General features: G+C 52.1%; 1 protein-coding gene across 3 annotated transcripts; it reads right to left on the bottom strand.

The window, feature by feature from the left end:
• Nucleotides 1-256: 256 nt before the first annotated feature.
• Nucleotides 257-14590, bottom strand: TLE7 (TLE family member 7). 3 transcript variants are annotated; one of them, XM_019455352.2, is made up of 10 exons: nucleotides 13358-14588; nucleotides 3906-4312; nucleotides 3782-3804; nucleotides 3572-3630; nucleotides 2831-3043; nucleotides 2481-2722; nucleotides 2133-2274; nucleotides 1583-1736; nucleotides 964-1027; nucleotides 257-641 (listed from the first exon to the last, which is right to left on the bottom strand). In XM_019455352.2, the coding sequence occupies exons 2-10, from the start codon at nucleotides 4214-4216 to the stop codon at nucleotides 290-292; spliced, it is 1560 nt and encodes a 519-aa protein (XP_019310897.1). In that variant the 5' UTR covers nucleotides 4217-4312; nucleotides 13358-14588; the 3' UTR covers nucleotides 257-289. The 3 variants fall into 3 exon arrangements, with proteins under 3 accessions (XP_019310897.1, XP_019310898.1, XP_053762616.1); XM_019455353.2 differs by having other exon boundaries at nucleotides 412-641; nucleotides 954-1027; nucleotides 13358-14587; XM_053906641.1 differs by lacking the exon at nucleotides 964-1027 and having other exon boundaries at nucleotides 493-641; nucleotides 13358-14590.
• Nucleotides 14591-15431: the final 841 nt, after the last annotated feature.

The following is a 15431-nucleotide window of genomic DNA, read 5'->3' as shown; positions in this document are numbered from 1 at the left end:
AATATTAAAAAAAAAAAAAGAATTGAGTGTTGGTGGTCTAATGACACCCCAATACAGTCTGAAAGTTTACACAGGTAAATAGGTTTCTTCTTGAGCTTTCTGAAGGCTCCAAGAATTCTCTGACCCCCCTCCAAAAAGTTACAAACAAAACTAAGTGTGGTCTAAAATTCCTTCCACATCCTGGAAGCTGCTGAGTGGGGGCATAAGCAATCCATCACCATAAGTTTGTTATTTGGAAAAACTGACCACATCTTAGGCCATTTTGGTTTTTGCTTTTCTATTTTGTTAGTTATAAAGTCAGGTTTCCCCACCCAAACCCAGAAATCAGTGGTAGAAAAATAACAAAGGAAAAACCCCTAAGCCATCTCATAAAAACCTGAGAGCACAGGCTGAGCGTGTGCCAGGGGCGGGGGGAATGGACAGATGATGGTCCATCGAGGGTTAAGGTGGAGGTATCCGGGGCACGGAAGTGGTCATCCGCTCTACCTGCTGACCTTCCCTGGGTCTTCGCCAGCAGGATCACAGCACGCCAACCTTCAATACAAGAGCTGGTAAACGGTGGCACTGTTCTTGGAGCCTGTGACCAGATACTGGTTGTCAGAGGACACATCACAACACAGGATATCTGTAGACTCCTCTGCCTACAAGGAAAGAAAGCCAAGAGTGACTACAGGCAGGGGCCAGGCTCGGGCCAGAGATGAAGGCCTCACTTAGGGCTGTGTCAAGGCTAAGGACAGACCTGAGCCTCAGTCTGGAGACAACAGGGCAGGTCTCGTGGTTCAAGGTGAAGTCCATGAGTTCACTGGACCTTGGGTCCTCATTCCCCTTGATGTATTAAACGGCCCAGATACCACCCCGGAGGTACTTTCCAGCACTGTCCTTGGGACCTGACACAATGGATCTGAGGCTATGAGCTCTGAGTGCCTGGGTGTGCCCATCCCTCCTCCCAATACCTGAAACAACCTTTGTAGAGAAGGTGCGGCTAAGCAATGGATCGATTCATCCAGCGTGGTCACAAAATAGCTCCCTGGCAAAGGAAAGGCAGATGGAGAGGCCAGACACCAAGCTTGCATTCCAATCCCAGCCTCATTCCCAAGGGGACTAGGGAAAGGGCAACTCTTTCTCTGCCTCAGTTTCCCCATCTATAAAAATCAGAGATAAGACCCAAGCCATTCCTTCATCTGGTCCTACCCTCCTGCTACACGTGGGATCATGGTCAGTATCACTAAACAAAAGGACAATCAGATGGGATTTCATGTCTCTTCTGCCTGCCTGTGTCTTCAGGCTGCTGTTCTGTGTAGGAAGGCACCATTACAGAGAGAGCCAGAAAGGAGAGGGAGGGGGACAGAAGACAAGCAGGGTGCCAGACCACAGCGGGAGAGGAAGCGGTGGGGAAGGGTAGGTGGGTGCAGAGGCAAGAGCAGCAGGCAGGAGAGTCGACACCTGGGTCTTGGCTTGGCTGCGCTTGGGGCTGGAGGGTGAGGAACAGACCCTGCAACAAGGCTGGGCCCAGATTCTGCAGATAGACAGACACCCCATGGAGTGACAGAGCCCCTAGAGGTGTCACCTGGCTTCAACTCACCACAGGAGGAAAACTTGAGGTTGTGGTGGTGGATGTATTTGTTAAAGAAAACCTTCAACTTCTCCCTCCGGTGCGTGTGTAGGATTATGATGTCACTGTTTCTCAAGCCTACTAGCACCCACTCTTCACTGGGGTCATGGGTAATGCTGAGGATCTATTTGGGAAAAAAACTGGAGTCAGGGGTGCCTGGGTAGCTCAGTTGGTTAAGTGTCCAACTTCAGCTCAGGTCATGATCTCCCAGTTCATGGATTCAGGCCCCGTGTTGGGCTCTGTGCTGACAGCTCAGAGCCTGGAGCCTGCTTCAGATTCTGTGTCTCCCTCTCTCTCTCTGTGCCTCCCATGCTTCTGCTCGTGCTCTCTCTCTCTCTCTCAAAAATAAACGTTAAGAAAAAAATTTTTAATTAAAAAAAAAAAGAAAAGAAAAGAAAAAGGACTAGAGTCAGTGCTCCAAGCTGCCAACACCATCATTTGTGTCTCCTCTTGAAACCCGGCCCTTCCTCCTGCAGGACCCCCAGCTCCCAGCCACCGTGACTGCCCTCAGCCCTGGCACCTCATGCCGGAAATGGTGCTCCTGCACCCTCTGGTAGCTCCTCAGGTCCCAGGAATACAGGCTGGCGTCTTCACCTCCTGTCCAGAACTTATTGCCTGCGATGTCCACGCATCGGGATCCATATTCAGGGACTTCGTGCTTCCTGGAGGGAAAACAACTCATAGAGATTCACGCACTGGTTAAACACTGGGAAGTTCTGGGCCCAGGAAGCCCCCAGGAGTGCCCCCCCACCATATATTCTCCTCACAGACTCCCCTGATCCTACCACACAGAGCGGGGAAGCGCTGTCCAGAAAGGGACACAGGCTTTCCCAAACACCTTACTGTCAAGCCCTCCCCTAGGTCATACCTGATCAAGATTTGGTTCTGCAAGTCCCAAATCTCGACAAATCCTTTGAAACAAGCCAAGCAGATCTGGGCATTGGAGGAGAGAGCCAGGGAATAGCACATGGGGCCTGTGGAGGCCAGCTGTGCCCTGATGCGGGGCGTGGGTGCCAGATCCCAAAGAGTCAGGTTCCGGGACAGACCCCCAGTGATCAGGCTTTGCTCATCAGGCAGCAGCTTGCAGGCGAGGACACGGCTCTGATGGTCCTGCAGGGACAGTTCCCACCCTCACATCACCACCTTAAAGCACGGGGTCAGAGTCTCACGCCAGAGATCATACCCGGGCTCCCCAAGCCTATCCCAAACACCCCTCACCTGGAAGTCCAGCTGGGCCTGTGGGGCCTTGTTGCAGGCATGCAGAGCACTCTCGTCCCACACCTTAATGTAGCCGTGCCCACACGTGTACACGTGGTGAGTCGAGCCACTGATGGCAATGGCGTAGACCTTCTTTCCATGGCGGACATTGCCAACCTTCCAGGACTCCCGTGGGGCTCTGTGCCTGACCACCACTTCATCAGGAACGGGAGGCTAGGGACAGGAGAAGGTAGGCGGCCATCAAAGGGCACAGCCCCAGCCTACTGTCATCCACAGCCTGCCGGTCCGCTGACTGAATTCCTAACTGTTCACCCAACAGCTCTCTCTGACCCGGGGCAAAACCATGTTCTTATCTGGGGACCCCAGACCATAGACATCCTCCTGCACTAGCCACATGGTGCCCAGGCTTCCCTCCTTGACACACAGAGCCACATTTTGAGACAATTCTGTGCATCAGCAGGAAGAGCAAGACCTGGCACAGCGCCCCCCGCGGACACAGCTTTCGAAGAGGTGACACTGTGAGCTGAGGGCCCTACATCTTGGTGACGAGGGCAGGGTAGCCTAGCTCAGAAGAAGTAGGGAGCTGCAGGACCACCCCACCACCACCACCACCACCACCACCGCCTAAGGGAGAGAGAATGAGGACACACTGCGTGCCCTCACCTTCTTCTTACTACCTTCTTATTTGGGGCAGGGCAGGGGAAGGCAAAGATCCCAAGTTTGGAAAAATAACACACTTACAATTGCCCTGAGGAATGACCAGACTTCTTCACTGGGAGGTGGCGAGGGGCAAGGCTGGCCTGCAGGGAAATATCAACACCCACCCGCTCACAGAGAGGGGCAACGGATAGCAGCAGAACCACAGGATTCAACGAGAGGGCCGCTGTCCTGACACCAGGCCTGAGTCTTGTCCCCCACCTTCCCTGCCCACGCGTCCCACCTGGGACTTACCACACTCGGGTCCTGGCAGGAAGCTACGACACATAGAGAGCAGAGAGGGGACAGCGCGTGAAATGCAGGGCTCTGTGCTGGGATCCCCTCTCCCACCACCAGTCTTGTTCAAGGGGAGACCTACTTGCGATCCAGTTCTGCTGCTGCTTCTGGCTCCGCCTCAGAAAGCCAGCTGGCCTGGAGCTCAGATCTGTCCAGAGGCTGGAGGACCCACTGTTGTGGGGTCCCAGAGCTCGTCTCCTGATCAACCGGGCCATGCGGCGTCTGGGGAGCCGGGGGCTGCTGAGGCATCCCACACTCCCCCTCTGCTTGGGATTCTGCTTGGTGCTCATGCTGGGAGGAAATGCCAGAGCTTTCTAGCACGTTCCTCCACTCCTCTGGTTCATCATAAATTCTGAGTGTACTAAACGAGGCCCCCTCCTTCTCTCTATTCATGTTCTTAGATCAATCAAGTGTCTGAGCCACCCGGTTTTGGGCTTGAGAAATGAGTCCATCAAACAGCTCCCGGGGTTACCAGTTCATCCTGATCCGCTGTAGCAAGAGAGAACAGATGCAGAGACACAGATGTGCAACATTCAGGGCCTGTTTAGGAGGCTCTGAGAACACCTCTCATGGTGAGAGGATTCAAAAGACGGGTGGCTGACTAATGTTTTACCCTAAATGATGGCAGTGATGGTGTCAAGGGTGAACGTTTCTCACAGACACTTTGAGATGTTAGTAGCAGGTGTTGGGTTTTTCCTAGACCCATCTAGACAGATGGCATTTCCAGTCTTTTTAAATCCGAGTCACCCTTTAACCTGGCAATATACCTTTCAGATGAGGACTCACTCCCAGTGTAAACATGGGGTAATGGGAAACTCCACTCATGCCACAGGCGCTTTCCCTGCCTTCAGGGGATCCCCGAAGGCAGTATGCAGACATGATGTTCCATTTGGATGGAGCAAGGTCACACAACCACAGAGAGTTTGCTGGTGGGGACATTCATCTATCCCACCCTATATGGTCATTCTGAGAACTAAATGGAATCCCGTGTAGAATACTCAGAATTATGCAAGGCTACCTGGCAGACCTTCATTAAATGGCAGTGAGTGCATTTATCTGCGGACTGTGCTGGGGACCAGACCTTTGAGGATTTAAAACAGACCATCTGCCTTCCCCCAGGCCACCCAACAGCAAGCCCTTGGACGGGCCTGCGGGAGACCCAGCGTTCCAGAACACAGCAGAGCAAAAGCTCAGCCACAAAATGAGAGGTGGTCTGGGGAGGGGGTCTTCCCCTGTCTATGGAGACCATGCCTGGACGACCAAGCTCAGTCCTTGGTTCTCAGAACCCACCCTCGCAAATGCCCCATGGTCACCCCAGAGAGGCCGGGTTGCCTGCCTTTGGGAAGATGTAGTTGTATCGCCAGACTCCACTCCTCTGAACACTTTGAGCTCTTACTATGTGTTTAGCCTTGAACCAAACACACTCCTCACAACCGTGTGAGCCACATTTCACAGATTTTAAAAACCGAAGCTCAACTTTGGTTATTTAACCAGAAAGCACAGGGAAAAGGTTCAAATTCCGCCCTGTCTGGCTCTAAACAGTCTCCTTTCCTGCCTCTCCACGAGGAGAAGGAAGACAAATATCCACTGTCTTTACAAAAGTGGTTACCTGGCGATACCTGAGTGGCTCAGTGGGTTAAGGGTCCGACTTAGGCTCAGGTCATGATCTCGTGGTTCATGGGGTTAAGGCCCGCATTACCTCTGTGCTAACAGCATGGAGCCCTGCTTCAGATTCTGTGTCTCCTCTCTCTCTGCCCCACCCCCATCCGCGCGCGCGCTCTTCTCTCAAAAATAAATTTAAAAAAATTTAAAAACAAAGTGTGGTGTTACTCTCCTACCTAACACTGCCACTTTTAGGGATTTAGCCTGAAGGTGCAACTTAAATATACACAAAAAGGACACCTGTACAAGCAGAAGCACCACAGCACTGTTTGTGACAGCAGATGACTGGAAAAATCCAATGGCCACAGGAACGGACTGGTGAAATGTCACAGTATAATGCATTCTGTGGAATACTACACAACTGTTAAATGTAAATAAGGACGCATCTTCAAGGACTGGAGAAAAATCCAAGGTGTGTTAAGGAGGGGAGGGGTGGATCTAAGGTTCAGACAAATGTGCATAATAGCAGCTTTGGTGAAAAGAAGGATGGAAATTAGAACCTATCTTTGCATATGTTTGTATGCACAGAAGAAATCAGGAAAAGCAGTCGTCTTGGGAATGCAAATTGACCCAAAGGAAAGAAGAATGGAAGATTTGGCCACCGTAGAACCTGGGATAGTTTTTGCATCTGTGTGGCTCCTGGAATCTAAATGTAAAATAGTTAGACCTTGAATCTTTTCCTTGACCAAATCCATCTCTCTCACCTTCCCCCAAATGATAATTTGGGGTCCTTGTGATGCTCAGTCTACTTGTTTAAATAATTTAACCAATTCATCCTGACGCCTTCAGCCTGCATTAATGGGCCACGAGGGCTGGCTCACCCTGCTGAGGGTGGAGGCCCAGAGTACCCACATTCCCAGCCAGCGTGACGAGGATGAGCAAGCGGGGACTGGCAGCGAGCTGCCCTTGGGGTAAAGCTTAAAGGCAGTGAGGTCATTTAGCCAGTATTTCACAGATGAAGAAGATTTCACCTAAGAGTAAGACAAGGCTTTCTAGAAAGAGCAGAAGGAAGAGTCACTATCACTGAACCCCACTCTGCTCTATCCCCAGAGCTGCAAATGTAGAGACCCCACCCCTTACCAAGCAACTTCCTACCCCAGGTTCCACACAAAACGCTAGTGCTAGGGCTCCATCCTGCCGCACAAGGCAAGCACTCACCAATCCCCATGGCTGGAAACTCACCCTGGAAGGCAGAAAGCCAAACCCCAGAGAAGGGAAGAGCAGCAGCAGAACGGAGACCTCTCTGGTGCTGAAAACTCTTCCTCTCACACCCAGGCACAGCCCCCTCCGCGAACTGCTGCTATTTTTAAACCTTAGCTTAATTGATAATCAAGCCCTGGGTCAGAACCTGGGTCAGGTGTCCTGGCCATGAATGGTACCTGAATGGTTCCTCAATTCCGGGTGGGCGTGGCCACAACCTGCCATTTCCAATTAGACCCTGTGTCCTTGGAAGAGGGATAAGATGGAGGTCTGCCAAGTAAGGTCAAGGCAGGAGGCAAGATGGAGCCAGAAACTTTTGTGGGGGAAGTCTCTGGATCGGGTGCGGGCCGCCCACTAGAGCCAGCATTTGCACAGAGGCCGAGAACTGGGTAAGAGCCTGTCCCCAAGAGCTGGTTTAGATTCATGTCTTCTGGTGAATCTCTTTGGGATTGAAGGCTGGTTTGGGGCTGAGGCCAATATGGGCTTTGATGGGAGGAGAAGGGGGCCACTAGAAGGGAAGACCAAGGAAGCCTTTCTTTTCAGGCACCCCTCATCCAGTGGTTCTTAAATATGACACCCGGAGTGCAGCCCCCGCCCCCCCCCCCCTCGCCACAAAGACTCAGATTCTGTAGGTGTGGGGTGGGGACTGAGACTGCCTTTCTAACAGGTTCCTGGGTGCCACAGTTGAGAACCACTGCGAGCCCCTCAGTCTGGTGGTCCCCTCCTGCAGGAGAGAATGGCGGTGAAGCTGGATCCCCTCCTGCTCTTCCCCCCCCCTCCCCCCCCCCCCCCCCCCCCCCCCCCCCCCCCCCGCCTCTTGCTCACCCTTCCAATTGAACACACTCTCTTCCACTCTGGTTCCTTTCTCATTTGCTGGCTTCCTTCTTTTGAAGCAGCAGTCCTGAAATGGCTGCTGTCCACAAAATCTTTTGACCCCTAATCTCCAAAACCCACTGTCTCTCCCCTTCTCTTTCCCCCTCACTAACACACCCCTCATCCCCCAAAATTTTATTACTGCCTGTGGTCTCCCAGATAATGCCTGGCATTATCCTTGGCCCAGTATTTGAGATCTGTCCCCATCCAGGCTCAGCCTGTTCTCCGCTTTTTCCCTGACTGCACCCTAACCTGACCCCAAAAGAACTTGACTGCACCTTTCCATCCTCATACTTCCCTATGCTGTTCCTTCATCCAAGAATGTTGTTCCTTGTCCACTCATGCGTCAAATTTATACTCCCATGTACTCTGAGCATGGTGCCAAGGACCAGTGATCAAGCTAAGACATGGCCCAAGTCCTTAGGGAGCTCTGATTTGAGAGGGCAGGACAGAGGGTGGTTGATGTAATTCCCGAGCTGACGCATGACCATTTTTGGCGAGTTATCCCTTTTTTGATTCTCACAGGAAACACACAGCAGTGAGGCATGGATTTTATTGCTAGTTTGGAAATATGAGAACTAATTCGGGGGGTCAGAACATCACAGAGACTTATCCAGGGTCTCACTGAACAGGTGGGAGAGCAAGGGTCCAAAGCCAGGCCTATTTGATTTTTAAAAATATGCTTGAGAGAGAGCTGTAATGAATCATAGGAGCTCTTTCTATACTCTGCGTATGAATCCTTTGGCAGACCATGTGCACTGCCTGTGTCTCTTGCCAACCTGTGGCTGGCCTTTTAGCTCTTAATGGTGACTGTAGATGAATGGAAGTTCTTAATTTTAATTCAGTCCAGTTTATCTATTCTTTTAAGGTTAGCTCTTTTTTTTTGTCTTATTTAGGAAATATTTTCTGCCTTCAATACCATGATAATACTCTCCATTGTTTTATTCTAGAAGCTTCTCTATTTTACCCTCTACATGTAAATCTACAAAACTTGGCAATACCTAGAAAGGGAACACAGAGGGTCCAGGACAGAAGCCTGGGCCTCTCTTGAAGGGGGAAGCAGCAAGCAAAATGGTGAGGAGCCCAACCCTTCCATCAAACTCCTGATTTGAAGCCCAGGCCTGCCACTTCTCGGTTGCCAGCCTGTGCCTCAGCTTTCACATCTGTAAAATGGAGATGACAAGATTACATCCTTCTTAAAGCTGAGGTCAGACCTGGAGGTTTAAGAGGGCTTTGAAGAGGCCAGGTTTCAAGTAAATGCTCACTGAGGGTGAGCAATTCTTAGGGGCCTACGGAAGAGGAAAGAAAAAGAGAGGGGAGAGAGGCCAGTGGGAAGTCCCCTGTGCAGTGAGGCAGCCCACAGAGGAGAGAGTTGCCAGCAGAGGCATAGGGTCTGGATCCTAATAGGCTGCATTGCTGGGCACTGGGCATGCTTCTCTGTGTCATCACTGCCCCCTCTCGGCTGCCCCAGGAGGGAAGTCACATCTAAGGAAAATGAGGTTCAAAGAGTTTAAGTACCTTGTCAAGATCACACAGCAAGGAAGGGCTGGAGTGAGGGTTTGAGGCCAGGTTCACACAACCCCACACGGCCCTCTTCCAGGCTGCAGGGAGATGGAAAATGCCGGGAACAGGGGGCCATTTGGCTTCAGCAGCCTGGAGGTGGTGGTTTCTGTGCATTCTTGGGCCATATTAGCACTAGAATGCTAATATGTGAATCGTCAGACATTGAGAACAGAAGTGGGGGTACAGAGTACTTAACTGAGACATTTGAACAAAAGAAGAAATGGGGCAGCCTCTGTGGGGTACAGTGTCAAGAACAGTGGTTCCCAAGCTCAGAGGCAAGTTAAGGTAACCCAGGTACTTACCAATGCTCAGGTATCTGTGCCCTCCCCATTCCCGTTAGTAGGGAAGCAGCCTGGGCAACAGCATTTTTCAGACCTCCCACTGTGATTCCAATGCAAGCTAAGGTTGAAAACCACTCAAGTAGAGGGTTTTGCAGAGAAGGGTAACAGGAGCACAGAGATTGTGAGAGAGGGTAGAGGGAAGAAGTTGGGAGATATTCCAGAGGCTGGGGAAGGAGGGACAAAAATGATAAAGGAAGACCCCTGTGGTCTTGGGAATAGTTGAGGTCATGGGCACAGGAGGAATTTGAGATGGAAAGGGAAAATGACCACAAAAAGATGGGCAAAGACAGTTTCACCCTATTGTCCCTCTGCCGAGCCCATGGATGGAGGTGCCCATCCTGAGCCCAGGCTATACTAGGGTTGGTGGCCAACAGGTAGGACCAAAATTGTGTGAACCAGAGTGTTGGAGCTTCCAGGAAAGGAAACAAAATGGGTCCAGGACTGCAATCAAATGCATCTGTGCACCCACCCACTCACTCACCACCCTTCCCTCCAAGTGGCCAGTGAGCACAGTTTTACTGCTCCCTGGTTGCACTGGTCTGGGAGGACACAGGGCTGAGCCTACAACCCTGGCCTTGACCCTTGTGAATTTAGGTCTTTGGAGTGAAACTAACAGTTGAACTGTCAATTATAAATCAGAGTGGAGAGTGTGACCTGATGAACTTAGGGAGGGTGTGACAGGGGAATACAGATAAGGGGGACACACCAGATGTGAAAGATCACGAGTGATCCGTGAGGTGTGCGACATGAAGGATGGGAGGCATCAGTGGGGAAAGCGGTGGGGGGATGGGGAGGAGAGCATAGGAGAATGTTCTAGGTAGAGAGCATAGCAGGTACAAAGGTTTGGAGAAGTGTATTTTATTTTTTTAACTGTTTATTCATTTTTGAGAAACAGAGAGAGAGTGCGAATAGGGGAGGGGTAGAGAGGGAGACACAGAATCCAAAGCAGGCTCCAGGCTGTCAGCACAGAGCCCAATGTGGGGCTTGAACCCATGAACCATGAGATGATGACCTGAGCCAAAGTCGGATCCTCAACTGACTGAGCCACCCAGCGCCTCTGGAGAAGGCATTTTAACAAATGGGAGAATTTTCTAGGGGCTGGAGCACAGGGAGTGTGTTGTGAGGGCAGGGAGGGCAGGGATGTGTGTTCTAATCTAGGGAGACTAGGTGGGGAGCAGCAAAGGATTCTGAGCTGGGGGAGACAGGAACGGACTTGTGTTTTGAAAGGACCAGGCCTTCAGTGGGTAGTTTGGGGGAAGGCGGCAAGATTGGAGTCTGGAGACCAGTTAAAAATGCTCAACATTAGCAGTCGTTAGGGAAATATAAACCAAAAGCACAATGAGATACCACTTCCCATCCACTAGGATGGCTAACACAACAACAACAACAACAACTAAGAAAATGATAAATGTTGGTGAGGATATGGAGAGACTGGAATGCCAGGGCATTGTTGGTGGGAATGTAAAATGATGCTGCTGCCGCGGAAAGCAGTTTGGCAGTTCCTCAAGAAAGTTAAACACAGAATGACCATATAACCTAGCAATTCCACTCCTAGGTACATACCTGAGAGAACTGAAAACAGAGGCTCAAACAGATTTTTGTACACCAACATTCACAGCAGCATTATTCACAATAGCCAAAAGGTACAAATAACCCAAGCATCCATCAACGGACGGCTGGATAAACAAAATGTGGTCCATCCATACAAGGACTGTTAGTCACCAATAAAAAGAAATGAAGTGCTGACCATGGTACAACGCGGATGAACCTTGAAAACCTTACACTAAGTGAAAGAAGCCAGACACAAAGCCTGCATGTCGTATGATCCCATTTACATGAAATGTCCAGAATTGGCAAATCCAGAGAGACAGAGAGCAGATTAGTGGCTGCCAGGGCCTGGGGAGCCGGGAGCGATTTCTTAATACGGGGTTCCTTTTGGAGTGATGAAAAAGATCTGAGATTTAGACAGTGGTGATGGGTACACAACACTGTGAATGTACCTAATGCTACTGAAGTACACACTTTGAAACAGTTAAAATGGTAAATTTTATATTATGTGTATTTTACAACAATAAAATAAAATCAGACATTGTGTCATGAGCTACAGGCCTCGCAAGTTACCACAGCATTTTTCCTCTTCCTTCATCCAGCAGATACCAGGCAGTTTAGCTGGTGGTTTTCTTAACTTTTGCTCCCCTAGTAGAAGAGTCAGCCAGCTGCAGGTGCCCCCGCCCCCAGACACCCTTGTCAGCTATAGTCAAATGGCAGCATGGGGCGGGGTGGGGGGTGGGGAATGTGAACAGGGTGGGGGAGTTTGGGGGGGGGGTACGGTGAGGAGCAGCACTCAGTGGGCAAGCACTGAGGTCACTGTTTGGATCCTCAAAGCCTGGGCTCAAATATCGACCTTCAGATCTCTATTTGGGGGGTGCAGCGCCCTTTGGCGGGCAACTGGAAAGCAACCAAATTCTAAGACTTGCACTCACAGGCCAGTGTGCGCGCTCGATGGTTGCTCTCATCAGAGGCTCCCTGACCCTAGGAGTTTCTCTTGCAGCACTAGACCCTCCTCGGGAATCCACGTGGACACCCGTTGCTGATGAAAACGTATATAAACCATACAAACACAGACACAAAACATTTCTTCCCTTACTGATTTACTAACATCATCCACTCAACTGAAATTATTCAACTAGCAAGGTCCTTCCCAGCCCAATAAGCTGTCCCCACTCCCACCCCCAGTGACTTTGTGGTCCACAGGATAAGGCTGGAAAACACAAGCTCCAGGTAGAGGGCTCAGAGAGCTGGTGGAGGACACAGCACAGGGGACCCAAAGGAGAGGGGGGAGGGCCATCAAGGGGGCAGTGGTATTGGGCTGAGCTCAGTGTGAAGGCAGGGAAAGCCCTCTGGGTATTAAGAACACGCACTGCAGGGCTGGGCCCCTGCCCACTGTTTACCTGGTCCCTGCACTTCCTCTAACTCCACTGTCATGGGGAGACCCCAACCCACTGTTCTTTACTATGTGCCCTTCCCAGGGCTGTGGATCCCACCTCCCTTATCTATTGTTCTTCCTACCCAACTCACACTCGAGGCCCTGCTGTGGAACGCTTGGATTCTGTGGAAAGCATTCCGATTTCTGTCTTGGATACCCCTGTTTCCAAGACATCTTTAGGCACAAACCCCCTGACCTTTACTCTCGGGCCCACTGGCAACTGGCCCCTTCACAATCTCCCACAGGGGCTCAACTTAGGTGAGTTTGCAGTATGCGCCTCTGAGTAAGATTTCTCGGGGCGGGGGAGGGCGGGGCGGTGGAGGAGTATGCTTCTTTAAGAGTTTGCAGTGCCCTGGCCTAAGCCTTCTGTGCGTTCCAACTCTGGCCTGCCGGTTGTCTCAGGTAGTGTCCACCCCACCCCCACCACCGGTGGATCCCCAGTTGAGTTTTCCACCAAGAGCTCGGACCGGGCTGTCCCAGGAACACCCCTGGGATCAGGGTAGGGAGGAAAGGTCCTGCATCCGGGCAGCCTCACAGTGGGGGGCTCTGTGCTTCCAGTCCCTCGTGGAGAGCGGCCCGGGCTTCTTGCGCCCTGCAGTGAGCGAAATGGCCACCGGGGGCAGCAGGGGGCCGAGGCTGGTGGCCAGTGGCTGCTAATGGCTTCTCAACTGCGGGTCCCAGAGCCCTGAGCACGCAGGCCCGACGCCCCTGCCCTTTCTTGTTTAGGGGCCAAAACAGTGCCCTGGTGGGAAGGCTGCCACCTGGCTACCCACGCCGCGCGCTGTGGCCCAGGACGGATGGGACCAAGAGCCTCAGGTCCCCACCCTGGGAGCGCGTGGGCCCGGGGCTCGCCGGCCAAGGACGGGTGGCAGACAGACACGCGGTACGGGTGGCCGAACCGCCCCTTACCGTGGCGGGCTGGAGGAAATCGGCCGCGCAGCGCGAGGGCTTCCTGGAGGCCGGGCCTGTGCTGAGTGCCTGTGCGATTTCAGCGGCTGGCAGGGGCTGGAGGCACAATGCAGGATCACCGGAGCCACCCGGGGACTGGCAAGCTGTTGCAGGCAGAGCTGGAGCAAGAGGGAGGCTCTGGCCGCTGGCTGCCCGAGCGCAGTTGGAGCCAGGGCCCAGCAGAGCAGGTTCAGACGGGGGGCTAGAGTCCCGGGAGCCTTGAGACCAGTTGGATTTGCTGGGGACCACGTGGTCTGTGCTGCGTACTGGCCTCAGAGCTGGGGGAAGGGACTTGCAGGGAGCTCTCCCAACCCGTAGACCGGGGACTCGCGGAGAAGGCCAAGATTCGCTCGTCTCCTGGTCCCCAGCACTTGGTCGACCTTGGCCTGTGGCAAGGGGAAGGGTGTCCTCAGTTCCCTATCAAGAGACAGGATAGCACATAGAGTGGGGTTGTGGTCTGGGGAGAATGCAGACGTCAGAGGTAGAGAGGACAGAAGAGTCCAGAGGCATCTTCTCAGAATTCTCTGCCAGGAGGAGAGGGATGATAGCCCAGGGGTAGCTGTGCTGGGCCTCCTGTTCCCAAGATGACATTGGAGGCCTGTCCTGCCTTGGGCTCTCTCCCCAGGCCATCCCCTCACCTGCTGGGTGCTGGGCAGACATATTTCCCTCTAAGCCTCAATTTACCATCCTGACCTGGTCAGGGCAGGAGCAGATGTTCTCTGAGGGCCCTTCCAATGTGACAGGCCAGGGTAGAAGGGTGTGCTACAGGGACAGAACATGCTGATGGGGACTGAGGGACAAAGGCTTTATTTAATCCTGGCCCTTCCAGGCTCACAGCTCCAGTTCAGAAAAAGAGAAGAGCTTTTGTGAGGGGACAGAGGTCTCCAGTGCCATGGCTCCTCTTTGTCCTGATAAGGCTTCCACTGGGCCCAGGCAGCTCTGGGCTGGAGTCACCTATGAGCACTGAGGCTACAGGATATCAGGACCACTGGTTGATGTGATGGAGCCATTCGACTTCATGAGGCTTTGCAGGTATCTATTTTCTGCTTCCTCTTGTCCTTAGTATCTGAATAGAGCACCTGCCCTGGATAGTAACAGACCTACAGAGAAAGAGAAAACCCTCAGAGACCATCTGGGTGGGAACAGCCTTGAGTTCTGCTGCCAGCCCTCACCCTGCACTGACAAGGGCCTGAGACCCAGAAACCATGGTCACATAGAACATTGGTATCAGATCCCGGACAGATTGTCCTCAGTGGCTGACTCTCCTAGAATCCCTGCCTCGGTCTTGCCTCAGCAGAGAAACTGCCAGATGCTGCTGCAAGCCAGGACTGCACAGACACAACTAGTGGCTGCTCATGAACCAGGATGGCTGGGGAGTGCTGTGGCTTTCTGGCCTGTGTAAGGGACATTAGCAGGTGATCTGCTGGGTGACCAGGCCATCCACCTTTGGGCCTGTTTCTAAATAAATGGCCTGGGGCACTTTGAAGTCTGGAACTACCCAGAAGTGCAGGTTCAGATAGTCAGGGGGAAGGCCTTGTTCCCTCCTATGTTCTGAGGGGTTCCAGGCTCTGCCTCCACGCCAAGTTAGTTCCCAGGAGCCTGGGGGCAGAGCAGTGGATAGGGATTTCTACAACAATGGCATCCCTAGGACACTCTGCTGAGGTCCTATACCACATCATTAGCTTTCTAACAGGAATGGTGCCTTTGAAATACTCAAGATAGTACCCCTGGCCAACACCGGTAGCTCGAGCTACACAGCATGCAGCAGCACGTGTCAGTGCCTCTGGGAGTGTACGGTCTCTGCATACGTAGGGTACATTGTGTCTGTGACTAGAAGTGTATCTATGGGAGGGTCTGTGGAAGAGAGGTTTGTGGGCTCCCTGTGTATGACTGTGTGCGTGGTTTTTCACGCCTTAGAGGACTGAGCCTGAGCATCTCTTCATTAGTCATTTTTACATCTTTTTAAAAACTGCCTGCTAGTATCATTTTCTGGGTTTTATTATATTACTTATCTCTTAATTGTAAGACCTTTTTA

The sequence above is a fragment of the Panthera pardus genome, unplaced genomic scaffold (assembly GCF_024362965.1).
Source record: "Panthera pardus isolate Hobbes unplaced genomic scaffold, ASM2436296v1 HiC_scaffold_19, whole genome shotgun sequence".
Taxonomy (NCBI): domain Eukaryota; kingdom Metazoa; phylum Chordata; class Mammalia; order Carnivora; family Felidae; genus Panthera; species Panthera pardus.
The sequence above is the reverse complement of the archived record's forward strand: the minus strand, read 5'-3'. Positions and strand labels throughout refer to the sequence as shown.